General features: G+C 55.0%; 1 protein-coding gene across 7 annotated transcripts; it reads right to left on the reverse strand.

The window, feature by feature from the left end:
• Positions 1-2,463: 2,463 nt before the first annotated feature.
• Positions 2,464-26,067, reverse strand: CDC42EP4 (CDC42 effector protein 4). 7 transcript variants are annotated; one of them, XM_059908729.1, is made up of 4 exons: positions 23,737-23,957; positions 22,335-22,433; positions 15,359-15,482; positions 2,464-5,249 (listed from the first exon to the last, which is right to left on the reverse strand). In XM_059908729.1, exon 4 carries the CDS (start codon positions 5,132-5,134, stop codon positions 4,070-4,072), a length of 1,065 nt encoding a protein of 354 aa, XP_059764712.1. In that variant the 5' UTR covers positions 5,135-5,249; positions 15,359-15,482; positions 22,335-22,433; positions 23,737-23,957; the 3' UTR covers positions 2,464-4,069. The 7 variants fall into 7 exon arrangements, with proteins under 7 accessions (XP_059764712.1, XP_059764714.1, XP_059764713.1 ...); XM_059908731.1 differs by lacking the exons at positions 22,335-22,433; positions 23,737-23,957 and adding an exon at positions 26,048-26,067; XM_059908730.1 differs by lacking the exons at positions 22,335-22,433; positions 23,737-23,957 and adding an exon at positions 24,750-24,906.
• Positions 26,068-26,569: the final 502 nt, after the last annotated feature.

Genomic DNA, 26,569 nt, shown 5'->3' on the forward strand with positions numbered 1-26,569 from the left:
CTGGCGCCGCCTGGTCATTCCGGGCCCCAAAGTGGACATCACCAGACTGGGACAGCGATTGCAAGGGAGGGCTTTGGAGCCCGCGCGTGGGTCCGTATCCACCTCCTCCACTTGCTAGCCCGGTGGGCCAGTGGCAGTCCTAGAACACACAGCCCTTATCACGTGAACAGTGCAGAACAGCACGCACCCAACAAATAAGAGCAGAACCCCTTGAGGAGTTGGGGAGGTGGAAGGGAGACACCCCAGTGATGGCTGGACCAGGGTGGGACTCATCCCGGAGCATCTTTGGGCCATGACTGCAGCCCCGCCTGAAGCAGAAGGTTTTGGGGGTCCCATCACATTTTTGGAAGTATTAGCTGCGATCTGAATTAAAATTACTAAATGATTGCCCAGAAAGAGTTCCCAGCTCTTGCTTTGAGTTGTCAGAGGTAGAAGGGGCTCTACAGAACATCTTTAGGGTAAGATGTGCCCTGCGGGGGCCCTAGGCTTCTCCGGCAAAACCCAGAGACAAAGGGGAGGGAGAAAGGATCCGCCCCCCAACCAGGGAAGCTCTCGTTCAGTCTGTTTGTATACCTCATGACAAACAGAACTTCTGGTAAAAAGTTGAAAACGACTGAGCTAGTGCCTGACTGTAACGATGGAGAAACTGAAGCCGCCCAGAGAGGGAAAATAACTGGCCCAAGTCCACACAGCAAACCAAGGTTAGAGCTGGTGGCTAGGCTCCCTGCCCGGTTATCCCACGCTTGTCTGGTGCGCCCATTGAGCCCCCAGTCAGAAAGCACGCTCCCAAAGTGTGGGTCCAGCCGGCCCCTGGGTCTCCCTAAACAGCTAGTGCTTTCCCATCAAGTCAAAAAGCAGGTCTGCAGCCTTGGGGAGGCTGGCTGTTCCCAGACCCTCAAGAATCTGGGTGAGTGGACGTGGGTGGAATGGGGGGCGGGGGGTACAATATGTCTGGGAGGCACAGCTCCCACTCAGGTACCATCCCCCTGAGCCTTGCTGAACAGTGCATTTCTCTCTCCATTCCCCCCAGAGCTGGGGGACCCCATCACTCCCGCTGGGCTTGGGTGTGTGCCCATCCCCCCTCCCTCCCCCGGGGCCACCACCCCACCTACTCATAACTCTGTCTTAGCCACATCCCTCATTACCTCTAATGAGCCAATCTAGGGACAGTGGGACCTGGGCAACATTTTAATTATGCTTCTAATTGCTTCCCAGGAGGAGGATGAGTGTATGCCCAAATTTCTCCCCGGGGGACGGGCAGGGTTTCCTGGAACTCAGCTGCACTGGGGCCCCCCGGTGAAAAGGAGGGCATACAAGGGGCTTCAGGGGCAGAGACGTTCTCTCCTTAGAGACGCGCCCACGTCAGAGGGGGAGGGGTGAGGGAGGAGCTGGACCAGGGGCTGGAGGGGTCACCGGGTCCCACCTAGGGCTGACACACCCCCTCCTCACTTCCCCAAGTAATGAAGCTTTGAGGTGCCTGTGTGGAAAGGGTTTCGAATCCGCAATGTTCTGACTCTGCCACTCGGTGACTTTGGAGAAGGTGGCCATGTGGCCTCTGGAGCACATCTCTGCTATAAAATGGGGACACCAGAGTCCACCTACCAGGGCCCCGAGGCTGAACGGAGACCACACCCCCTGTAAGTTGATTCTCCAGGTCAGATGGTGAAAGGGAGGAGCGGAGGGAGGGTGGCACCTTTCCCGGCTGCAGCCCCACGCGGGTCGGGCACCTCCCTCGGTTTAATAACAGCTTGGGGGACTTCTCTGGTGGCGAAGTGGATAAGACTCTGCGCTCCCAATGCAGGGCGCTCGGGTTCGATCCCTGGTCGGGGAACTAGATCCCACACGCGTGCCGCAACTAAGAGTTTGCCTGCCACAACTAAGGAGGCCGCGTGCCCGAACTAAGAAGCTGGCGAGCCGCAGCTAAAGGAGCCCTGGAACCGCAACTAAGGAGCCTGCCTGCCACAACTAAGGCGCCCACGTGCTCCAGCTAAGGAGCCGGCGAGCCGAAACTAAGGAGCCCGCCTGCTGCAACTAAGACCTGGTGCAACCAAATAAATAAATAAATATTAAAAAAAAAAACAACAAAAAAAACTTGGCAAACCCCACGGCAGTGACTGTGTCTGCAGCCCAGCCCTGTGAGAACAGCACAACGCCCATTTAACAGATGAGAAGGGCGAGGCACATAGTGGCTGCGTGACAAAGTGCCCGAGGGCCCCCAGTGGTGAGTGGCAGTCGGGACACCAAATCCCAGAGCCCCCAAGGGCCTGCCCAGGCTGATGGGCACGAGAGGCGTTGTCCTTCCAGAAGCTGGAGAGCAGTGCAGGAGGGGCGGGCCCCACAGAGACAGAGAGAGAAGCCACCTCAGGCCCCCGAGCGCCGTCGGGGCTCGGGCAGCCCCAGCACCCTGAATCCGCACCCTCACCCCTATCCACCCCCCCCCCAAAAAAACAGAGACACCAGGCATGCTGTAAGGCCTTTTATTTTAATGTTTCCTTGCTGTTTTAACATTTTCACGGAAAAAAAAATATACAGTTTAGAATCTGGAACTGACTGCTGTCTCGATGGGTTTCAAGGGCAGCAGCTGGCAGAAGCTGCATGGCAGGAAACCAGTGGGCACCCAGTTCAAGAACTAACGTAGTGTCTGAGTCCGGGTCTGGCAAAACGCAGGAGGTTAGGGCAGCTACACCCGCCGCCAGCCCTGGCTGGACCCCGTGGCAGTTCTGTCCGTCCCCCTCCCTCCACTGGCTACGAGGCGACAGGAGAAGGTGAGTCAGCCTGTTGCCAGGACAGAAAAATCATCATCCGTGAATCCTGGGGGCTCGCACCCAACCTCCACTCAATCCCCTTGGGTGGGGTTCTAAGGGCGCAGAGTGAAATCTGAATTTCAGAAAGACAACAACTAATTTTTTAGCATGAGTGCATTACAAATATGGCATGGGGCATACTTACACTAAAAGATTATCCTTTGCATGCCTGAAACTCTAATGTAACTCAGCATTCTGGTTTTTGTTTTGTTTTGTTGCTAAATCTGGCAACCCTATACCCTCAGGACCACTGACTCAGAAGTGGGGAAGGGGGTTCCGCTGGCAGAGGCCTGGGAAAGGAAAGGGAAGTAGTCAGTCCGGGGGTTGCGGTGGAGGAGGGAACAAGCCAGTCAAAAGAGGTTTTATCCCCCCATAGGAATGACATTTTTTTTTAATAATCATTTTCCAGAAATTTTCTACACTGGCTGCCTGTTGTTGTTAATAGCTATGGGGGAGGGGGCCGAGGACAGACACGCACAGACCTCCACCCCATACAGTTCTAAATAAAGTTTGGAAGCACTTAGTATAAAGGTTTTCTAAAAGGATTCGTTTTTCTTCTGGTGGCGGGTCTACAAACACCGTTGCTGGTACTGCTCTAAAAAGATTTAAACACAAGAACAAACAAACCCAGAGGGACTGAGCAAGGGCTGCAGCCTGTCCTAGTGTCATCCTGCAAGGGCCCCCTCTTGAAAACTCAAGATGCCCCGGGGCCTTCCTTCCGTTCTGCATCCTGTTCTCACCCCGCGGAAGGGGTCGCGTTGAGTGTACACATTCGGTCCGCCTTTCCTCCGAGGGGCTCCCCGTGCAGGAGCTGGGGATGGAGGAGGGAGGGGCCGGGACTTGTGACCTGTCACAGGCCTTTCTTCCGGCGGCCACCGCCGGTCACAACAGAAACGCCAGGAGTAAAGAGGCAGGTCAAGTGTCCTTAGCCCTGGCACCCCTGGGCCGCCCCTGGCTGCCCTGTTATTGCTGCACGTGGCAGGGACTCAGGTTGACAGCCGGCATCCACTGGAGGCCGGGAGAGGAAAGCCGATTCCTGCTGCGAGAACACAGCCCTGTCCTACGAGCTCAGGCAGGGCAGGGTGTGCGAAGAAGTCAGGCACCCGAGCCAGCTCCAGGTCCTCCGCGGGCCCCCAGGCTCGGCCAGCGCCCCTCATCCGTGAGGTCCGGGGTCTGTCTGTGGCCCGCAGCCAGGCTCTTGGCCGACCTTGCGAGGCGGGGGTCAGGGAGGAGACAAAGCCAAGAGCCCCTACCTCCGGCCGGCCTCACACCCGGATCTCGTCCTCCTCCTCCTCGTCCATGAAGGAGAACTCGGGGTCCGGCTGCCTCGGGACAGCGGCCCGGGCCCGGTCCGGCCCCCGGGAGGCGGGGCTGCGCTCCTCCAGGACCCCCGAGGTGCAGCTGGACAGGGAGCTGCTGTCCCGCGTGGTGTGGCTGCCCACGCTGCGGGCCGAGCCGGGGCTGGGGGCCACCGCCGCCCAGCCCTCCTCCTGCAGGGCGCGGGAGGGCAGCGCGGGCAGGTCCGGGCCCCCCGCGCCTTCCTGCCTTGCCAGGGGCGGGGCTGCCGCCACCGTCGGGGGAGCCTGGGCGGGGCTGCCTGCTGGGTCCTCGTCACCATGGTAACCGACCTCCCCCTCCTCCTCCTCCTCCGGTTCCCACTCGGCCTTGTCCATGATGCTGAGGACGTCGCCCAGCATGGAGGGCCCCAGGTCGATGTGGAAGGACATGATGGACTCGGCGTGCTTCAGCCCGAAGCTGGCCTTGGGAACCACGGGCAGATCCGCCAGGTCCCCGAAGGCCTGCTCGTCGAGGAGGGGGTCTGGGGAGTGGGGGGCGGAGGCCCCATTCCGCCGAGGCACCGCCTCCTCCAGGCCGCCCTCCCCGCTGGCCTTCCTCACGGGGCTGGAGGACAGGCTCTTGGGCAGCTTGCTGGAGCCCTTCTCGGCGGCCTCCTTCTCGTTCAGCTGAGGCAGGGACATGGCGTTCTTGACGAACAGGGCCGAGTCCCGCAGGGGGCCCAGCACGTCTCTCTGCTCCCGGTCCCCCCTGCTCACTGACTGTGACCGCTTGCTGCCCCGGAACTTCCGGGCCAGGAGGCCGCGTTTGGAGGACGAGGAGGCCGCGGCCTGCTCGTCCACGGACTCGCTGTCCAGCTCCCCAGCCTTGCTGTTGAGGAAGGAGGTGTCCCCAAAGGCGTCCCCCGCCCGGCCCACGTGCATGGTGTGGCGGAAGTCGCCCAGCGGGGCACTGATCATCTCGGCCGTGAGGTCCACTCGGGAGCGGCGCTTGGAGTGCACGGAGCTGGACACCAGCTGCTTGAGGATCGGCATCTTGCCGGGGGAGGGGAGGGGAGGGGAGGGGGTCCCCTCCAGAAACAGCAGGCGGATCTGAGGTCAGATCTGAAGTCCGGCGGGTGGAGGGGGCGATAAGGAGGAGATCATAGGGCTGCAAGAAGAGAACAGCAGGGAAAGGGTTAACCCGGCTGTCCGCTCAGCACAAAAGCCCATCTGCCCAGGGGTTGTTGTTATTTAAACCTCTGCTCTCCTACCAAAATGAAACTGTGTGAAATAAGCGGGCAGTCAATTTCATAACCCTGCCTATTTCCCCACGCACAGGCTCTCCGGTTAGGCCAGCGCTCTCTGGAGTTCAAGTAGCCACAGGCACGCTCTCCCTGAGACCTGGGCGAGAGAGGCTTCTTCTACGGGACAATGCCTCCCGCACCCCGCAACCAGGGCGCCCCTAGAGGCAGAGGTACACAGGCAGCTCCAGGCAGCCGCCCCGGAGAGACGCGACTCCAGCCGACAACCAGTCCAGAGCCACGCTCTAAGTTAGTTCTTCCGGCTGCCTGACCTCAGCCCCTGTGGAGTTAGTGGACACCTCAATCTGAGTCATGGTTCTTAGAGGAGGGAGAGGACGGCACAGGCCCCCAGGGAGGCGCTGCCTGGCACCTCCACAGACGTGGGCGGCAGCTCGCTCTCTGAATCAGAAGCGGGTGGAGCCGCCGGGACCCACAGAACCAGCTCCCCGGCCCTCCAGCCCTTGGTGGGTGCCCCGAGGTGAGGATCCTGCCTGCGACATCTCCACAGTGCAGCCCCGAGCTCTCTGCCAAGGATCCACCCTCCCCGCCTCTCAGAGATCAAGACTGGGAAACTCCCAGCGTCTTCAATCACTAGGGGTGCAGGGAGGCGGAGACTAAACCCTAGATGGCCGAGGCGCCCTGGGAACGCAGACCCCCAGGTGATTAACCTGAACCAAAGAACTTCAGCAGGGAGGCCGGGAGAGCCTCTGAAATCTCCTGGCAGGTACCACCCATGCAGCTCCTGGCAAAGGCCAAGTTGAAGTCCAGTGTTGAAGCCAAACCAGCCCCCGGTGCTAAACCCAGCAGCACAGGGCTGAGCAGAGTGGGGTGAGGTGGGTGCAGGGACTTAACCAAGGCTGGCGGGTGAGGGGGTGGTGGTCCTGGGCCACCAGTCCTGCTAACAGCACAGCTCTCAACGGCCCCCGCATTCCAGGCCCATCCTCCCCATTGCCGAGGGCAACCCAGGATGTCCCACCGGGTTTCCTCCTCACCCCCGATGCTGCCCTAAGCTAGGCCACTACATCCCAGTTGGCCCTGCTTCCCCTTCCCCCATCCTTCACCTTTTGGCTAAATCAAAACCCGACCAGGACCCCCCAGTGCAGACCCCCCGATCGGACACCCAGTCCCTGCCTCACTCCTCGCTGCTCCCCTACCCCTGCGGTCCGCCCTGGTCCTGAGCTGCCGTCTCCCGGGCTCCAGGGCTGGACATGCACAGCTCCCTGCTAGAACACCTGTCACCTGGCTCACCCAACGTCTTCCAGGACTCAGCTGAGCTGTCACTTCTTCCAGGAAAGCTGCTTTAGCCCGGGTGAGACCTCCCGACCACCTCCTGCCCGACCCCCAGCACTGTGGACGTCCTTGCTCCCAGCAGGCACTGGCTCTGTCATTCTACCACTGCCGGCTCGGCTCGACTGTCATCTTCCCACTGGACTATGCGCTTCCGGAGGGTTCCAAAGGGCCTGTCGCCACTGAATCCCGTCCAGCAGTGCATGGCACAGTCGGTCCTCAAACACCTGTTGAAAGGTCAGCACCTCCCTCCTACCCCCCACCTCCACCCCAGCCCCTTGGTTGCTCCCTTTCTGCCTTCCTGAGCCCAAGGACAAGGTCACTTCCGCCTACAGCCCGGCTCCAGCGCTCCCAGCCTGACCTCTCTGTGCCCTCTAACCCCCTCCCCACGCTCTCGTTCTTTGTTCCTTGTCCTGCTGCTGATGCCCAGCCAGATGGTCCCCCCCAACCCCCAGGCAGTCACAGCGCTTGTCACTCCAGGGCAGGGGAGGGTGGCGGGAGCCAGCACCGGGGCTCACCTGCCACACAGGTGAGCCCGGCTGGGCGGAGTCAGGTGAGGACTCCTCTGAAACGCCTTGAGATGACCCACTACAGTCCGTCAGCTCCCCCTCCTCACTCTCCTCCTTCCCCCCAGACCCTCAGGAAAGTTCGCTTCCCCTACCTCTGACCTGGCCCCTCGCTCCTGCCCATGCCCTGGGATCTAACTTCTAAACAATTAAGACACGGAACAGCTAGACCAGGTTTTGGCAAACGTTTTCCATAAAGGTCCAGACAGCAAAGATTCTCAGCTTCATGACTGATACGGTCTTGGTCCCAGCTGCTCAGCTCCATCTTCGCAGTGGTAGGAAAGCAGCAGTAGACCGTATATAAACAAATGGGCATGGCTGTGTCCCAATAAAACTTTATATATAAAAACAAGTGGTGGGCCAGATTTGGGCCATAGTTTGCTGACGCCTAAACTAGACACGTGAAAAGTACTGGCCTTAGGGTCATCCCCTACACGTTGCTCCAGGAGAGAGTCACCATATGCGACCCTCTGGGCCAGCCATGGGCTCTCAGGCCAACGTTGGGGAAAACTCTCTTTGGCTAAACAAGAGAAAAGGAGGATGGAGTGAGTCGGCCTCAGACACGTTCGGCATAGAAGAAAATCAAACCAGGTTTCTAAGGCACTCTTGGTACTGGAGAATCCCTCGGGCTTCTGCTGCCACCAGGGCAGTGAAGCAAGAATAGAAAGGGTCCACATCTTCAACCTGCCTGCAGTTCAGCTCCTGGCTCTGGTCACAGAATCCTGTGTCCTTCAGCTCTTTCATTTTCCAGATGAGAAAACAAGTTCACTGAAGCAAAGTGACTTATCCAGATGTATGTGCGTAAGAGCAGAGCTGGGGTGGAAGCCGGTCTCCGGGTCCAGTGCTCTCTCTGCCCCAAGCCAGGCCTCTTTCTGGCCTTTGGTGGGTAGCATCTCCGGTCAGTTACCCTCCCCACTTCTGGCTGGAAGAGTCCAGAGAAAGGAGAAGCCTGGCCGCTGCCTCGAGAAGATTCCTGTATTACCCTGGAGCAGATTCTGACACTGCTGACACCTTTTAGCCAGAGAATTCTCTGTTGTGGGAGCCGTCCTGCACATTGTAAGATGTTCTGCTGCATCCCTGGCGTCTACGTACCAGATGCCAGTAGCATGCCTCCCCTGCTTGTGACAACCAAAATGTCTCCAGACGTGCCAAGTGTCCGCTGGGGGGCAAAACTGCCCTGGGTTGAGAAACCCTGCCCTGGAGTGAGCGCGCACATGTGAAAATAAAACACATACTATTCACCAGGTGAACAGAAAAACAAACAAATTTAAAAAAAGAAAAGAAAGAAAGAAAAATGAAAAAAAGAAAGAAAAAAAAAAGAGAGGGAGGGAGGGAAGGAGGGGAGGGAGGGAACGTAAAGGATTCGAATTGTGGGATCAGTGACATGAAGCTCCAGAGTTGCGTAAGGGTTTCAAAGCAACGGCAGGAATCCCCAGAGCCAGTAAGCGTCAGGCGCTGTGGTTTCCCGGATTTTAAGTGCTTATTAAAAAGAACAGAAAGGGAAACCGCAGGCCCAGCTACCCAGGGCTCGGCAGAGATGGTGCAGACCGCTGTGGCCACCGGCAGGGACCCGGCGTCCTGGCCATCGCGGCTACAGGACAGAAGGGCCCCCACCCCTGGCACGTCCTCGAGGGTAGAGCTCGAGATCAGGATAAGAGGGGCCGGCAGGGAGGTCCCTGGGCCCCTGCACAGCCCCACAGCCCAGGAAGGTAGAGCAGGTCCGGCCAGCGCTTATCTGCCGTCTGTGGTCTCGCTCCCTGGGGGTGGGAACGAGGCTTTGTGGCTTGTGAAAAACCAAACCATCTTCAGTATCCAGCCTGAAAATGTCCCGAGTCCTGAGAGTCGGGGCCCAGATGGAGTCACCCCCTGGTCCCCCAGCCCAGCAAGGAGGGGCTGCAGCAGCCCAGGGGCCCTACAGCTAGAGCTCAGGCTGGACAGGCCAGGCTTCAGGGCTGGCAAGGGCTCACTCACCGGGTTGTTTTAAATCCTTGGTTTTATGGTACCCTCATGACACTGTCACCCTAAGCTTTGAACAGAGAGCAGTTTGGGGGTGAGGAGGTGGAACTCTGAGTACAAGTACGAGCAGGTGCCCTGGGCCAGTCCTGGGGGCCGTTCGGGGGGCCCTGAGCACCCACCCGGGAAGGGACCGGGCCATAGGGAGCCGCGGCTTCGGGAGGGGGCGTGGCTAAGCCCTGTGACTCAGCTCTGGGGAAGTGGCTAAAACAGGCCGCCGGATGACAGGGCAGCAACTCCCCACAGCCCGCCTGGGCGGGACTCCCTGACCCCGCCACCCCGGAAGCCACATCCCCCTTTCCTGGCAGAGCAAGGGAAAACGGAGCAGCAACTCGCATCTCTCCAGCCTCTGCTGGAATCAGATTCCGCTACCCTTGGCCCACTGACCACAGAACATTCCTGTAAGCCAGGGGCGAGGAGCTCTCCCCGCAAGGCCAGGCCCCCGGCTGGATTGAGAGTAACCACACCCACAGCTCAGCTCAGCTCCGGGGAGGGAGGACAGCCCTGGCCTGGACCCTCCCTCATCCCCACCCCCGGCGGGCCGTCCAGAGAGCACTGCCCTCCCACCTCAGCCAGCCCAGCAGCTCCCAGACAGACCTGAGCTCTCCCGGGGCAGCGAAGCAGGCCTCCCACCGTGCAGTGACCTGGAAGCCCACCTGGTACCCAGAGCACACGTGCCTCAATGCCCACCGCCACGGCCACCCGGCAGCCAGCCCCTCCCTCCCCACGTCCCCTTCGCACCACCCATCCCGTCCGAGTCCAGCCCCCAGCAACGTGGCATTTGACACGATGACTTCAGTCGTGGCTTGGATTGGATACAAGTGGCTTCGTTCCCTTATTCATTCATTCATTCATTCACTCACTCACTGACTTACTGCACACCCACCAATTTTCCCATAACTCTTCTGGGCCCTGGAGACAGAGCAGTGAAAACAACGAGGCGGACAAGCCCAGCCTTCCTGGGCACGCTTGTGGTGTGAGCGTGGGTGGGTGGGCGGCGGGGCTGTAAACACGCGAATAAAACGGTATCTCGTAGTCCTCAGGGTCAAGGGGGAAACGAGGGAGAGTGAGCGTGGGAGTTATGGGCTGTGGGAGGCCCCTCTGAAAACCGAGTGATGAGAAGGAACCAGGCATGCCAAGAACATGCCGGCAGCGGGACAGCATGTGCAAAGGCCCTGAGGTGGGAACAAGCTTGTGTTTGAGGAACAGAATGAAAACCCAGGAGTCAGGTCACACAGGGCCCTCCCAGGAAGCCCAGGCCGGAGTTTGGATGGCGTTCTAGGTACCAAAGGAAACCTCCCTAAGCAGGAAGCCATCCCATCTGTGTGTTTGGAGGTTCCCATGGCAGTGGCTGGATTGGAGGCACAGAGGAGGGGAAGCAAGAATTCAGGGCAAAGAGGATGGGGGCCAGGACGAGGGTGGGGTTAAGGAGATGGACAGAGTGGGGCACATCCGGGGCAGGTTTTGGAGGTGGAGACACCAGGAGCTGAGGGCCCGGATAGGGGAGGAGAGGGAGGGCAGACTCAAAGGGGAGCTCGAGCCCAGGAGTCCTCTGCCAGGGGTGTGTCTCACCCGGCAGGCCAGGGACCTTTCCCTCGGGGTGCAACCAACTTTCTGCCACCAGGAAGAACTTGACTTTGCCAAAACGGGGGAAGCATTCTGCTACACAACATGTATCAGCTGGAACAACAGGCTGCAGGGGATTGTGCAAGAAACGCAGCGCAACGCAGGCCACGATGCCCTGTAAGAGGTTAGGGGCTCTGGCTTCTGTTGCCAGAGAAAGATCCAGCGCTTTCTGGAATGCTCCCCAGCCTTATCCTGTGAAGATAAGGAGTCCCAGAGAAAGGGGAAGACTGTTTCATTCCAACAGCTGATGGGCAGCAGAGGGAAAGGATGAGAACTGTGGGTGCTTTGATGCACACTGTTACACAAAACAGGAGGAACTTCAGTGGGGGCTGTGGGGTTATTTTTAGCTGACTTCAGTATATTTGGAATCTTTTAGTTCCTTCACTAACACTGTCACAAGCCCTCTCATATCTGAAAGTGCCCTTTTGCACCAGGATGGTAGGAAGCACCGTCTTAAAATAATCTGAGCCTGAATATCCACAATTAAATTTAAAAAAAACAAAAAAGAGCCCAGGATAGAAACGTGAAATATCACTATTATAACTCCTGTACTACTTGTGTATCTGTGTCAAATATCGCCTTAAAATACCTGGGTGTGGAGCAACCACACTCAGAGATGGAGAGGATAAATTCAGAGATTTGCCCTGGGTCATGGATGGAAGGCTTTATTCCCACACCCAGGCTCCAGCCACTAAAATAGCCCCGCAGGACCCAAAGCGCGGGGGCCTCCACACATCAAAACAGGGAGCGTGTAATTTATGCACACACACACACGTATATCTTTTATAGCTTATATACATGGCTATTGTCAATCCATGCAGCAACGAATATGTTTTAGCTTTCCTTCTTTTAAAGAAAGTCAATATATGAAATAGAAGTTCTGGTGTTTTCTTCTCACATGTCAGTGGATTTTTTTGCACACCCCTCCGGGTGTCACAATTCGGTACCCATAATGTCACGTGACTCCCACGGAGGCATCCACGTTGCCTTCAACTTCAGAGATTCCTAAGACTGAGACAGAGGACACCCAGAGATTATCCAGCCCGGTGGCCTTGACTGGGCTACTGGGGTGGAGAAAAGTACTTGCCCAAGGCCAAGGAGCTGGTGAGGGGCCCGGATGGCACCGGCGCCCAGGTCCCCTGTCTCCCAATCTCTAAAGGTCCTTTGCAGATACCATGGGGGTTGACTCACTGCCAGGCACCGGGCTAGACCTTCTTGTGTCTGTTACCATCTTGGTGGCATTGAGCTTGGAAAGGGGAGGGGAAGGACTACCCTCCCACCGAACAGCAGGTACTAGGGGCCACCAGGCAGGGAGAGTGGTACAAAACCAGGGACCGGGGCTTCCCTGGTGGCGCAGTGGTTAAGAATCCACCTGCCAGTGCAGGGGACATGGGTTCGAGCCCTGGTCCGGGAAGATTCCACATGCTGCGGAGCAACTAAGCCCATGCGCCACAACTACTGAGCCCACATGCCACAACTACTGAAGCCCAAGTACCTAGAGCCTGTGCTCCGCAACAAGAGGAGCCACCGCAATGAGAAGCCCAAGCACTGCAACGAAGAGTAGCCCCCGCTCGCCGCAACTAGAGAAAGCTCCCGCGCAGCAACAAAGACCCAATGCAGCCAAAAATAAATAAATAAAAAATAAATTAATTTAAAAAGAAAAGAAAAAACAGGGATCAAAGGCTGCTCAGAGACAACGGTCCCAGGACAGGGTGAGCTTGGGGCATCGGCAATTACGGCAGGTTCTTCGAACAGGCTTTCAGTCAAGAATGATTCAGGAGTGCCCGCAGTGGGAAACCTACCCTACGGAACTATCTCAAAGCAGAAAAAAGTCCCTAACACAGACAGCCACTGAAGCCTTATTCATAATAGCAAGAGACTGGAAACAACCTAACACCCAACAAGAAGAAAATGGTTGAGAAAACTAGGAGCCATTAACTCAACAGATTATCCTGCAGGCATGAAAAGCAGGGTCTATGAAGACCACGCAGGACATGGAAAACTGTTTACCAAACGACATCAAGTGGAAGGAAAAAAGGCAGAATTTAGGCTTGTTTACACACAGTGATCACAAACTACACACACATACGCATTCACGAATAAAGGCAAAAGGGCAGGCAGAGAAATTCAGGAGTGATGTCAGGCTTGAGAGGAAAACAGGCTTTTTTCTTTTTAAGTTTCCTTTAATGTGGTAGTGCTGTTTGGATAATAATAATAGTAAAAATCCCAAAGCATCAAAGGCTTAAGGAAAAAAATCTTAATTTCCAAACCAGCTTTAAACTCTCAAGTTCTCAGGGTCCAGCAGCTGCAGCCCATACAAGGCGCCAGGTGGGGGCCGGGCGGGGGAGCGCGGGGCTCAGACCACACACTCTCAAATCGAAAAATCTCCCATCGAGGTCTGTTCTCTTTCTCTCCCGTCCCCCTAAATCTGCATCTACCCCAGATGGACAAGTTTATCACATCCTCGTTTTATTTTTAAGTTGTTTGGGAAGAGAAAGTAGGCAATCTATTATAAAACCTGGTGGCAGGGGAAATAGGGAGCTTAGGACCCCCCAAAAGAACCAGCTTCCCAACAGCTGCTTGAGCCTCCGCAACTGAGCAGATGCAAAATAACCATCCCCACACCCCCACCCCGGAGACTGGCCAATTTCCAGCGACACTGAAGCCCTAAGCTGGAGGCCAGCCTCCCACATGGCCATCCCCCAGTGGTACCCTGGGCAGGTGAAGGTTCGGTCTCTGCTGCTTCCACCGCCCCAGCTCAGCTCTCCTGATGGCTACAAAAGAGCAGAGGAAACGAGAAGGGGCGGGGTCACACAAGGACACCCCCATGCTCCAGCCACTGGCTGACCACCAGTAATGCAGAAGTAGCAGTGCTGTCAGCAGTTCTCATTTATTGGGTGCCTGCTGCACGCCAGGCATTGTGCGGCGACAGTGTTAAATTTGTGCCTCTGACCCTGCAAGGAGGGTGTCACGATTGCCTCCATCGTAAAGAGAAACTGAGGCTCAGACGGAGCGAATGCCCTCGCTCACTCTCCCAGCTACTAAATGGTGGTGTGAGCCCGTTTCTGGCAGACCTTGGAACACAAGCTTTTCTGTATGAGGTGATGCTCTCTGGCTTATTGGGATGTCCGCAGCTGAGAACATGCAATGGACGGAGGGGTGGGGGTAGGGTGGGATTAGGGAGGCTGTTCATCTAAGATAAGACCCTGGGACCAAGACTCACTTGACTGACTCCCCCATCAGAGACCTGCTCCCGGGGACGGTTCGGATGGGCTCCTCCTTACACAAGATCTCATCCCAGCTTCCTGCTCTGAGGACCCTCCCAATGTTCTGACTCCCCGGGAGGTGAGAGGTGGGGAGGACCACCCTGCAACAGAAGCCAGGACTCGCCCAGCAAATTTAACAGTGGGCCCAGCACAAAGCCCCACCTCAAGTGTTTCTCATGCCTGTCCTGCTCCCATCTCCATCTTGTGTTTCTTGATGGTTCCAGCTGCCAAAAAGGAAGGCCAGAACCTTGACCCCTGCCCTCTCCTAAAACCTCCCAGGCTGCCTGCCCGGTGCTCGCTCCACCCTCCCTGCCTGCCAGCCGATCTAGACCTTGGGCTCATTGGCCCAAGGGTGCCCCTGTTCAGCCACACTCGGGCAGATCCCGGGGAAGGGAAAGTGAACAAAGCCCCGATCTCACTACATGCTTTCCACAGCAGCAAGCCAATGTCCATTGTCCAGGCATGCCCGTTGGGGGGCAGGAGAGGAGTATTGCTGGGTGGGGGAGGGGGATGAACTCACTCCAGGTAATCAGGACACTGGGCTCTTGTCGGAGCGGGGCTCACAGGGTGAACTACAGAACTTAATGAGGCCCACTCTTCTGCCGCTCTCTAGGGGTTATTAAATAACGTACGCCTACACCGTCCAATATGGCAGCCCCCAGCCCGAGGCGGCCATGGCGCACTTGAAATGTGCCCCCAAAAGGGAGGACTTGAAATGTCCAAGTTGACATGCGCTAAAGGGTAAAATATACACTGGACTTCAAAGGCTTAGACTTGAAAGAGAATGCAAAATAGCTCATTTTTAAATATTGTTAAAATGATAATATTTGGAATATGCTGGGTTAAGGAAAGTGTTCATTTCACCTATCTCTTTTTACTTTCTAAAATGTTATCTATTCAAACTGTAAATTATATAAGGGACCTGTGTGCTACTTCTCTGGGATTGTGCTGATTTAGACATGTTCCCTCTTTTTTAATACAAGCAGCACTTTCCATTGTAGAGGGATGAATAAAGCCAACCATTGTTCACGTTTGAGTGAAAATCGTTACACGTTCATAAATAATGCTACACTATTTTAGATTAAGACCTAATAGTCTCAGTTTTACATCCAGCAGACCACTGATGAGTGCTAGGTTGTTTCAGTTTTGTTCAAACGCTGTAACAAATAGCCTTCCAGCTAAGTCTGTCCCAAGTCCTTATTTCCGGAGGATACCTACTTATAAGTGAGTAAAATTACTTTTGTTTCTCCTTCTTAACTTGTTCTCCAGAAGGTTTTACCAAGTCGCAGTCTCACCAACACAGGATGACGGTGTCCAATAACAGGCGTTACCGTGTCCTCAGCTGAATTGAAAACAACAAAACCACAATCACCACCACCCTCAAACTTATAATTTTCATTTCTTCTGTTACTAAAGAGGGTGAGCGTTTCAAAAAAATATTATCTCCCCTGTGAATTGCTTGTTGAAGGCTTCGGCACATTTTTTGGGCGGGGGCGAGGGGGCTTCACCTTTTCCAATGGATTTGTATGACTTTAAATATGAAGGCTCTTAAAAATGTTGACTAGGGGCTTCCCTGGTGGCGCAGTGGTTGAGAATCTGCCTGCCAATGCAGGGCACACGGGTTCGAGCCCTGGTCTGGGAAGATCCCACATGCCGCAGAGCAACTGGGCCCGTGAGCCACAACTACTGAGCCTGCGCGTCTGGAGCCTGTGCTCCGCAACATGAGAGGCCGCGATAGTGAGAGGCCCGCGCACCGCGATGAAGAGTGGTCCCCGCTCGCCGCAACTGGAGAAAGCCCTCGCACAGAAACGAAGGAAGACCCAACACAGCCAAAAATAAATAAATAAATTTAAAAAAAAATGGATTGATGTTAATTAAATTCTAAAAAAAAAATATGAAGGCTCTTAAAAATGAAAAATATTTTGCAAATATTTCTGCAAATGTATCATATGCCCATTTTCAATGTGGTGATTTTGTTGTTTTCTTTTCCATAGAGTGCTTATTAATTTTTACACGGTCAAATCTGTTTTACAATTTCTGGCTTTAGTACTATGAAGCAAAGACCTTCCCCACTCCCGAGTTTTATGAAAATATTCACTTCTTCTAAAACTACTAGGTAAGATAATAATGAAAAACTACTCATGGAGAAAAAATACTAAAAGGAAATAGAAAGATGTCTGTGGCTTACCTATTTTAAATGACCCACAATTTTATAAGAAATTAAAATATAACAGTAAAGTTAGTTACTGGTTCTGTATAAAACTGCTATAAAATATGAGTAAAGAATCAAATGCTGCCTTCATCAGATATATATAGATACTTCCCACGGTTTCTCCAGACTTCCTTTTCTGCTTATTGATCTGTTTATTCCTAAACCAGGTCTATACTGTCAACTCCGTAAAATATGTTTTGAGGACTTCCCTGGCGGCCCAGTGGTTAAGACTCTGAGCTTCCACTGCGGGGGGCTCGGGTTCAATCCCTTGTTGGGGAAGTTCCACATGCTGCTCGATGCAGCCAAAAATAAATAAATAAAAGCGATCATAAAAAAATTTAAAATAGCTACATTAAAAAATATATATATATATGTTTTGAGTATCTAGTAGAATAATATCCCTACACTAACTTTTCTCTGAAAATGTCTTGTCTTTTCTAATGCAGTTAGTCTTCCAGATGGACTTTAGAAACATTTTATTAAGTTCCAAAAGAAATCCTGATGGAATTACATTGGCATTGAAAGCAAACAATAAATTAATTTGGGAAGAAGTGACTTTATCACAACATCATGCCTTCATATCCATTTATTCAAGTCTTTTAGACATTCTCCGTTAAATTTTATGGTTTTTCTTCCTACAAGCCTTACACACGTCTTGTCAAGTTTATTCTGAGTTATTTTATGGCCTCTCGTTGTGAAAGCGTTTTGTACCCTGCCCATTTTATGTAGCTATATCTTCTGACTGGTTGTAGCTGGCATATGGGAAAGCTACAATTTTAAAATTTATATCTCGGGCTTCCCTGGTGGCGCAGTGGTTAAGAATCCGCCTGCCAATGCAGAGGACACGGGTTCAAACCCTGGTCTGGGAAGATCCCACATGCCGCGGAGCAACTAAGCCTGTGCGCCACAACTACTGAGCCTGCGCTCTAGAGCCCGCGAGCCACAACTACTGAGCCCTCGTGCCACAACTACTGAAGCCCATGTGCCTAGAGCCCATGCTCCGCAACAAGAGAAGCCACCACAATGAGAAGCCCTTGCACCGCAAGAAAGTGTAGCCCCTGCTCGCCGCAACTAGAGAAAAGCCTGTGCGCAGCAGCGAAGACCCAATGCAGCCATAAATAAATAAATAAATGTATAAGAAAAAATAAATAAGATTTATCTCTCTTTAATGGCCACCGTACTAAGCTTGTACTATCTTACACACCCTAATCAACCGTATAATTAAATCTTTCGGGCTTTGCAAGTAGACCAGCCCATCATCTGCAACTATTAATTCTGCCTCCCCCATTCCTCATTCTTATCTCGTTAAATTTGCTACACTTGCCAACATAATGTTGAATACTACTACTGACAATGAGGATCTCTGTTCCTGGCATTTACAGTGCTGTTCAAAACCTAAGTCATCCAACACAGTAGTCACTAATCACATCAGGCTGTTGAATGCTTGGAATATTTCTAGTGCCACCAAGGAACTGAATTTTTTAATTTTCTTTCATTTTAATTATTTTAAATGAAAATTTAATGCTTGATTCAGTTATTGGAAAACTGAAGTATGTTGTGTTGTTTTTTTTTAATGAGTTTTTTTTCTTTTAATTTTATTTATTTATTTATTTATTTATTTTTGGCTGTGTTGGGTCTTCGTTTCTGGGCGAGGGCTTTCTCTCGTTGCGGCGAGCGGGGGCCACTCTTCATCGTGGTGCGCGGGCCTCTCACTATCGTGGCCTCTCTTGTTGCGGAGCACAGGCTCCAGACGCGCAGGCTCAGTAATTGTGGCTCACGGGCCCAGCTGCTCCGTGGCATGTGGGATCTTCCCAGACCAGGGCTTGGACCTGTGTCCCCTGCATTGGCAGGCAGATTCTCAACCACTGCGCCACCAGGGAAGCCCCTGAAGTATGTTTAAAACACCTTGAGTGTGTGAATCTACCTTTTTAGCTGTACATTTTAGGAAATCCAAATTCTGGTTATTTATAAAATTTAGCCTCCAAATTGGGATGTGCTATAGTTGTAAAACATACACTGGATTTTTGAAGGCGTTGTACGAAAAAATAATGTAAAATATTTCATTATTTTATGATTACATGGTGAAATGACAGTATTTTTGACACACTGCCTTAAATTAAGCATATTAAAATTGATTTCACCTGTCTGTAGTTTTTAAAAATGTGGTTACTAGAAAACTTAAAAGTTCTTTATGTGCCTGGCTTTATAGTCCTCTTGATAGTGGTGCTGTTCTAGGGGTATTTCTGTTAATCATGATACTCACCACTGGATTCATGCAGAAATTCTCAACCATCTCAGAAGTTACAGTTCTTACGGTTTTAGGAAAATGATACCAGTCACCTAGACAGGCTGAGTTGTGGGAAAAACACACTGTAGCTTGGATAATTAATTTACCCTTTGATTGCTGGAAAATATAATGTCCAGTCTAGCTTAAAGAATGGGAAATGATATCTTAGATCCTACCCATGGAGCTCAGGGACCTCCCTGGACCATGGGTCACAGAGGAAGTATGAGAAAGGGAATGAACCTCATTGAGCCTTTACTCTGTACCAAGCTAGCTGCTTCATTTTGATTAAACTGCCTTTTGCGGGGCAAGTAATAACTCTGTCCTAGGCATTTGAAGGACTTTATCACGTGTACTCTTCCCAACAATCCCCTGGAGTTACCATCATCATCCCCATCTTGCAGACAAGAAAACTAAGGCTTAGAGTGAAATGCTTCACCCGAGTCACACAGCTGCTAAGGACAGAGCTGTTGAAGTCTGCCTGATTCTGAACCCTGGGCTTTTCCCACTTTACCGAAAGGTGTATCAGGGGAGTGTCATAAGCATCACTGGGGCGCTGGACTCTAAGATCTGATGAAAGTTATGGATGCATGAACATCCATGGGGCAAACACTTTTGCATAGCATTTGGGTTAAAATATCCTGAGTCTGGGCTCTCCCACACTCCAGGGCAAGTACAGATAAACGCTGGGAAATATAGACCACGGGCGCCCCCCCCTAGGAAGTCCATCCTGTTGGGAACCCCTGCTCGTCCTGGGCTGGGAATGGGCCATTCTCTCCGCTCTCTTCCGCCATCTTTGTCCTTGCCTCCAGCTCCCTCTTCATCCCAGAACCCTGTGCTTCTGGGCCAGAGGAAGGAAAGCAGCAGGAGGGATGGCAGTGAAGGCTTTGGATGGGGAGGGAGAAAGCCCCCCTCACTACTCAGGAGTTACAACAGCTCCGGAGGGAAAGGAGTGAGCCGTGACCTGGGAGTGACAGGAAGCGACAGCTCTGGAGCCAAGGGCATTCAGCAACTTTGCTTGTTTACAGGGCTCTTCCTGGAGATGTGTGTGTGTGTGTGTTTGTGTGTGTTTCCCCGGCCAGAAACCAGGGAAGGGGTGCCTGGTGGGAGCCCCACCGCTCCTCCTCCCTCCTGCCTGGGGCCTCAGAAGGCAGGGCTTGAAATCAGATCGGCCCGACCTTGTTTGGTTTCACTTCGCTCCTACTGAAAGCACAGCGCTCAGCTGAGGAGTGGGTCGCCAGAGGGAGCCAGGTGCATCTGGTCTTGCTCTGGAGCAGGCTGGTGAATTTCCACCTTGACCCTGCTGGATGGGAACGTGCAAGCCTGGGGGACCCTGGAGCCAGACTCCCTGATCACGAGCTGGCTGGGCCACACTGGGCAAGTTACCTGTGCCTCGGTTTCCTCATTAGTTTTCAAAGCCATTGATAATACCGTGTACTTCCTAGAACTATTGTGAGGATTAAATAAGCTAACACAGGTAAAGCCCTTACACAAGGATGCATAAGGGACGAGCATTCTTAACGTGTTTGCTGTGAAAATGATGCTATAACGTGTTCTTTCTCAGCAGGTGCCCTATGTCTATACCTTGAAAGGTAGGAGAATTCCAGCATCCCCAGTGACACTCTGGCCACGGTCACCCCCCCTAGTTCAAAGAGGACACATACCTTCAGTGTCACCTGAGGACACCTAATCCAAAAGGCTCCCAGGCTGACCCCTTTCAAAGTCCCTGGGGGCCCCAAGATGAACTGTTGCGGGGCGGGGCGGGGGGTGTCCTCCGGGTTTCCGAAGCCCAGCTATAGATAGTAGTCCAGACCAGCAGTGGGATCGAGCAGCCCCGAGACTTGGTCTCTTTCCCTATCTGCCTTCCCTTCTCTCTTCTTTAACCTTTTAAAGATGCGGGAGGAGGATCCTGGCTTTTCTTAGGACTTCAGCTCTTTCCGATTTCAGTTCAATACGGTGGATGAGGTGGAGGTGGGAAAAGAGAAAGCCCTCCCATTCCTCCCTAGGATGTAGGTTAGCAAACTTGGGAATTTGGGGGACCAGCTACCAGCAACAAATAATGCACAAAATCTCAACATGACCAATTCCCAATAAAATATAGCCTGGTCCTTTGGACCTAACCTGATTCTCATTAGAGGTGTCCACAAATGGTACTGCCAGCCCTAAGTTTCTTCTGTGCTCCCTCTGGCTCTCTACTCCCACCATTTGATTGAGCCTTAAACCCCAAGGGTGCGGGGAACACAGGGGCTCCTTTTGATGCCTCAGGGCCAAGGGCAACATTCTGAGGAACAGAGAAGGGCTGCAGGGAGTGGAAACCTGAGTGTGGAGAGGAAGGAAGGGCAGGGAACAGACACCGGAACACAGAGCCTGGCTTCACTGTCACATCGGGGAGATCCGAAGCCGGGGTCTGCAGACCAAGTTCAGTTACCCCAAGTACTGCCTGGATGTAGGTATAAAAACCCAGAGACTCTCCCAGAGAGGCTAGAGGATGCCCTGGCTGACACCATCTGTCACCCCTGATGGCCAGGGCAGAAGACGGTGGTCTGAGCAGCCCTGGCTGAGCAAGAGATGGTGTCCCTGAATACAGCCCCAGGGATCTTTCTTGCCCTGGCACTGTGGCTTTTCAGATGCCCTCAGCCCCTGGGATGAAGGAATGAGGGGGAAATGCCAGCAGTTTCTTACAGTCTGGGTAACCCCAAACTGTGCTCACCTGGCCCAAAAGAGAGACCCTTTTGCAGTCTGGGAAGCTGAGTGGAGACCACCAGTGCCCCTGTTGCTGGCAAAGGAGGGCTCTGGATGTCGGGGCTGCCACCCTGGCCTGCAGTCCTGAGCTGCAAGCTGGCAGTGCCTGGGGAAGACTCTGGTGTACATTGCTGGAAGGAAGCCCAAGGCTCCTTGTATTTTAAGCTAGAGCTTCAGGGACACAGTGAGTGGGAATGCGGGATGCTCATGGCTCAACTTCCTTCACGACACCCTGCAAGCCAAGAAAGAGCCAGGCCCAGTCATGCGCACGAGTCCCTCCCGGCACAATCCCGCACCCCAGTTCCCTGTCCAGAGCAGGCTGGCAGGGGCCCAGCCTTCCGGAGCACCCCCGAGGTGCTGGCCCTCAGGACACTCTGCCAGAAGGGTCCAGGGCTCGGTTCCTTTTCCCAAGGTTGAGGAAAAGCCTCCAGTACATAGGTCAGAAGGCCGAGGCCCGGGTCGGCTCTCTCAGCTTCCAGGGCCAGATTGCTCAACCCCTCTCCCTCCGCCCCCAAGCCTTATCTCTGGCATCAGCCCAGATCCTGTTCCTCCAAGGGAAAAACTCCTCCCTCCTCCCACAGGGACAAGATCCTCTGAGCCTGCGGAAGCTTCAGCCACAGGAGGCTGGAGTCACAGCCCGACAGCGAGTCTGGCTGTTCCGGCCTCTGAGCCGCGTCCATTCCCACCTTCCAAATCAGAGGACAGGGGGCAGGGAAGAGGGCGATAGAGGGGTGGCCAGCTGCGAACACCTTGCCTGCCACACCTGGGCACAGCCTGTCCTGGCCGCAGAAATCAATCAACCACTCCAAAGGTGGAGGCGGGTAGGATCCCTGAACCGGAGCCAACCCGAGGCCCTGCTGGGAAAGTTCCTGACGTGCGAAGAAGGGTCTACGAGCCCTCTCCCAGGTCAACATCTGCCCATCCCCACCTCCCCACTTTGTAGACTCGACTCTCACGTGCTGGGGGCTCCCTGGTCTCCAGTCCTGTGAGGGCTGCACCGTTGGGTTCCGAGAGGCAGCAGGACAGAAGCAGGCTGGGTGTGTCCGGACGTCGGACTGCAGTGAGCATCGGTGAGCGGGCGGGGGTAAGAGAAATGAGAGGGAAATGGAAGAGGGGCGTCAAGAAAGAGAAAGGTGGGAATCCCAGAAAAACGGAAGGAATGCTCAAAGTCCAGGCCTGAGCTACGGAGTGTCACGGGAGCTACGGGTCATCAGTGAGCAGGGGCTCCAGGAACTCAGGGAGATGGCAGAGGGGCTGAGACCCCAAACCACTGGCTTATTTTCAGTCCCTGCAGGGGTCACCGGGATCCTTGGGAAGACCAGGAGAACCCGCTTGGGTATCTCGCAAGGCTCACTGAACCCCCCGTTTGTAGGAAGGAGCAGCTGTCCCCAAGGACTAGAGGGGCAGAGTCCAAGTTCGGAGGAGATAAACCACACTAATCGGTCAATCACATGGCAGCTCACACAGGGCAGCTGATGTAAGCTGGAACCCACAGGCACCCCCAGACTCACACAGGGTCCCAGCTTCCCCCCAGGGATGGAGCCTTCCAAGTCACGAGTGGGTGCCCCATTACTGCTTCGGGAGCCCTGGGGCCACCTAGAGGCTTGGCTGAGTCCAGCCCCGGTCCAGCAAACTCCCCATTCCTGGGGGAAATCCACAGCTCGGCTTCCCCCTTCCTTTGTGCCCTGTTCTTTGTTCTCTTAAAATTCAGTCCATCCTGCCGGTGGTCCCCTCCTCCACCCCGGCCTCAGAAAGGGGGCCGAGGGGGTGGGGAGTTATTAGAAACCCAGACTGTGCAAAAGAAGTTGCATTGCTGGAGGCCCTCCTGTAACCGGGCCCCTCATTGTTTACGCGGGCTGGATGGGGAAAGCTTGCTCTGGTCCAGATGGCCTCTGGGGGTAAGGATGAGGGAGACTCCTGCCGCCCCCCCAGCACCCAAACACCCTAAAGAGGAGCAGGGGGCTTCACACAGCTCAGGGACCCTTGCCCCGTTCAACTGCTCAGATAGAGAGCAAAGAATAGGCACTGTGGACGCAGCCCAGGGACGTGGGAGCCTGTCAGATTGCAAGGGGCTGCAAGAAGGAAAGAAAAAGCATTGTATTTCCCCTCCATTCTCCCGGGGAGAAAAAGAAAACTTCCAAAGCGCAGGCTGCGGCGTCTCATCGGGAAACAAGGAATCTGGTTTGAGTTAGCAGAGAGCACCCCTCCCCCAGTCTCTCTCTCTCACTCACACTCAAACACACACACACACGCACGCACGCACGCTCACACGCCCCGGCTCAGGCTCCGGCCTCCCCCAGGAAGCCCGCCTAGCCTCGGCCCTCCAGCCCTCGCTCCGGATGCCCGCTCAGCACTCACCGGCGGCGGCCCGGCCCGCAGAGTGGCTCACCGGGACGCGGCCCGGGCAGGGGGGCAGTTTTGTGCCCCCGATGGGGGGCGCTCCAGAGAGGGGGCGGAGCTAGAGACAGCCGATCCCAGTTCCACCGCCCCAAGCGGGCGATTAAATCATTAACCGACCGCTCCCGGTTCGTGGCCAGGCCGGGAGCGCTCCGCCGGGTCCCGCGCGTAGCCCCCTCCCGGGCTCGGAAGCGGCCCCACCCCGCCGGTCGGCGCCTCGGCCTCCCCCCGCCTCGGCCTCCGGGTCTCCCGAGGAGGCGGGCGCGCGGGGCGGGGGCCGGGCGGGGAGGGAGGGGTGGGGAGAGAGCATTTGTTCCCTCGGCCGTTCCCTTTCCAGGCAGCTCTTCGCCCCGCTTCTCCCCGGCCCGGTGACATTGGGCGGCGTGTGCTGCAGCGCGCGTACGAGAGCTAGTGTACACGCCTCCGCCACTACTGGCGAATAATCCGATTCTTATTCATGGAGTACTCTGTGCACTCACGCCCCCCTCGGGGAGACCGCGGGCCGCGCGCCGCCGAGGGCTGCGCTCCTGCCCCCAGCGACACACACCCGGGCAAAGGGGTGGAACGATAAAAGCCGGGTCCCCCGTCCCACCGCACCCTCATCCCCACCCCCAGCAGCGCCCGGGGCGGCACCGGCGAATCCCAGTCTGGGGAGAGGAAGTCGATTGGGAGCGGGATTTCGCCGGACTCTCTGCCACCCCGTCCTCCCCAGCCCCGCTCTGCGCGGACACAGGTTGCGTGGCCCCGGCCCCAGACACCCGGGCCGCCCCGCACGCGCCCGGGCCCCAGCCCTGCCACACGGGGCGGGCGCAGGAGTGGGGAGCTCTGCCCCGCTCCCCTCCCCACCGCCCCTATCGCGGTTTTTCCAATCCCCTCTGCTCCCTAGGGGGGCTCGAGGTCCCCCAACCGAGCCCACCCAGGCCCCGCAGGGCGCAGGTGGCTGTCACGGCCAGAGGCGGGTGCCCGTCGCCTACCTGGGTCCGCAGAGACGCGAGCGCCGGGCCGGCGCGGCTGCGCTCTCCCCTCCGTGGGCTCCGCGAGGCGCCGGGGCTGGCGGCCCATGTCCGCGCGGCGTCGGTTTCCCTCCGGCTCTCGGGCTTTCGGGGCTGGGAGCCTCTCGGACACTCCCCTTCCAGGCTCCTCCCGCGCCCTCCCTCCCGCGCCCCTCCGCGCTGATGTCACCGCGCCGCCACAGCCAATGGCGGTTGGGAACCTCAGCCGGGCCGCTCGGCCTCCGCGGTTCAAATCAGAAAGCCCGAGACCCCGAGAGCTTCGTGTGGGGCGGTTCGGGCCGGGAGGCCAGCCTGGACCCGGGCCGGTGGGGACCGTTGCCCCGGGGCGCCCCCGCCTGGCTGCGCTCCGGCCCTGATCCCCCCACTCCCAACCTGGGGCCACGGGGTCAGGGGCGCGACTCCCCCTGGGGGCCTAGCACGAGACCCTCCTGAAGGTCTTCCCCCTTCCGAGCAGTGACCAGACAACAATAGACCCCGCCCCGGGGCGTTTCTGCTCCGTCCCTCCCCGACCCAGGACTAGGGAGATGGAAGCCCCCAGGGTCGGCGCCGCCTGGGTCGTGGATTCCATCCCGGGCTCTTAACTGGAAACGAGATGGGGGAGGAGCCGGGCCCCGAGACCAGGCCCGGAGTGGGTGTAAGAAGGGTTTGGGCCGGGTGACCTGTCTTTGATTCTCCTGCTTTCCCGCGTCTGTGTCCCTTGCCTCCTGAATAGCCTCCCAAACTGAGTTCCGCTCCAAGTGAACCTCAAGGACGATGCACTCCTGAGACCCGCGGCCTGAATCCTATGAGAATCTTTTTAGAGGAATAACTTCCATTGGTAAATGATCGTTACTAATAAAGTGGCCCAGGAGAGTACACAACACAAAGTGAAAGCTCCCTAGCTGTTAGCAGCTCCCTCACCTGGGTTTTTATTTTAAGAGAAGGGGATCCGGGTGGCAGAGGCCACCAGACTCCCTCCCACTGACCTTCAATGGGACCCCTCAGTGGGTCCCTTTGGGCTGGTACCTTCCCGGACAGGGCTCCCAGGAAACCCTCCCCCATTGCTGGTGTCTGAGGTCCCTTCCACCTGAAATCAAAGCTGAAGTCTTATCTGTCCCCCAAAACTTTCCTGCTTCTCTGAGGCACCTCCCCCCACCCCTTCTCTTTCCCTCCATTGTTAACCAATTATTTTGTCTTTAGGTGTAGCTGTTAGTAATTGGTTCTCCTTTAACAGGTGTCTGGGGTTTGCCCTTCCCAATTAGATTATCAATTTAGCATACCTCCAGGACAAAGACTTTGTAATTCTTCACTCCTTATTCGAATTCAGTGCTTTGCATCTGAGGCTCCTTCCACAAACATTGAACATTCATTGAAGTTTGCCTTTGGGGATAAAGGTGAATTAAGTCCAATCCCTGCCCTCAGGATGCCCTCAGTGGTTACAGGCTGCTCCGGGAAGGAGCTCAGTAGATGCTTCTAGAGACTGGTCACCACTGCATTGCTAGCACACTGGCAGGGAGGCTTGATTGAAAGAAAGTGCCGGGAAGGATAAATTAGGAATTTGGGAGTAACATATACACACTACTATATATAAAATAGATAACAAGGACCTACTATATAGCACAGGGAACTATACTCAATATTTGTAATAACCTATATGGGAAAAGAATCTGGAAAAAAAATATATATATATATATATATATATATATATATCTGAAACACTTTGCTATACACCTGAAACTAACACAACATTGTAAATCAACTATACTTCAATTAAAAAAATGAAATAAAAACAAAGTGCTAAT

Source organism: Balaenoptera ricei, chromosome 20 (genome assembly GCF_028023285.1).
Source record: "Balaenoptera ricei isolate mBalRic1 chromosome 20, mBalRic1.hap2, whole genome shotgun sequence".
Classification (NCBI taxonomy): Eukaryota; Metazoa; Chordata; class Mammalia; order Artiodactyla; family Balaenopteridae; genus Balaenoptera; species Balaenoptera ricei.

Bases quoted from the DNA above. Each gene is read 5' to 3' on its own strand.
- CDC42EP4 (XM_059908731.1), bottom strand. From the start codon at position 5,134: ATGCCGATCCTCAAGCAGCTGGTGTCCAGCTCCGTGCACTCCAAGCGC.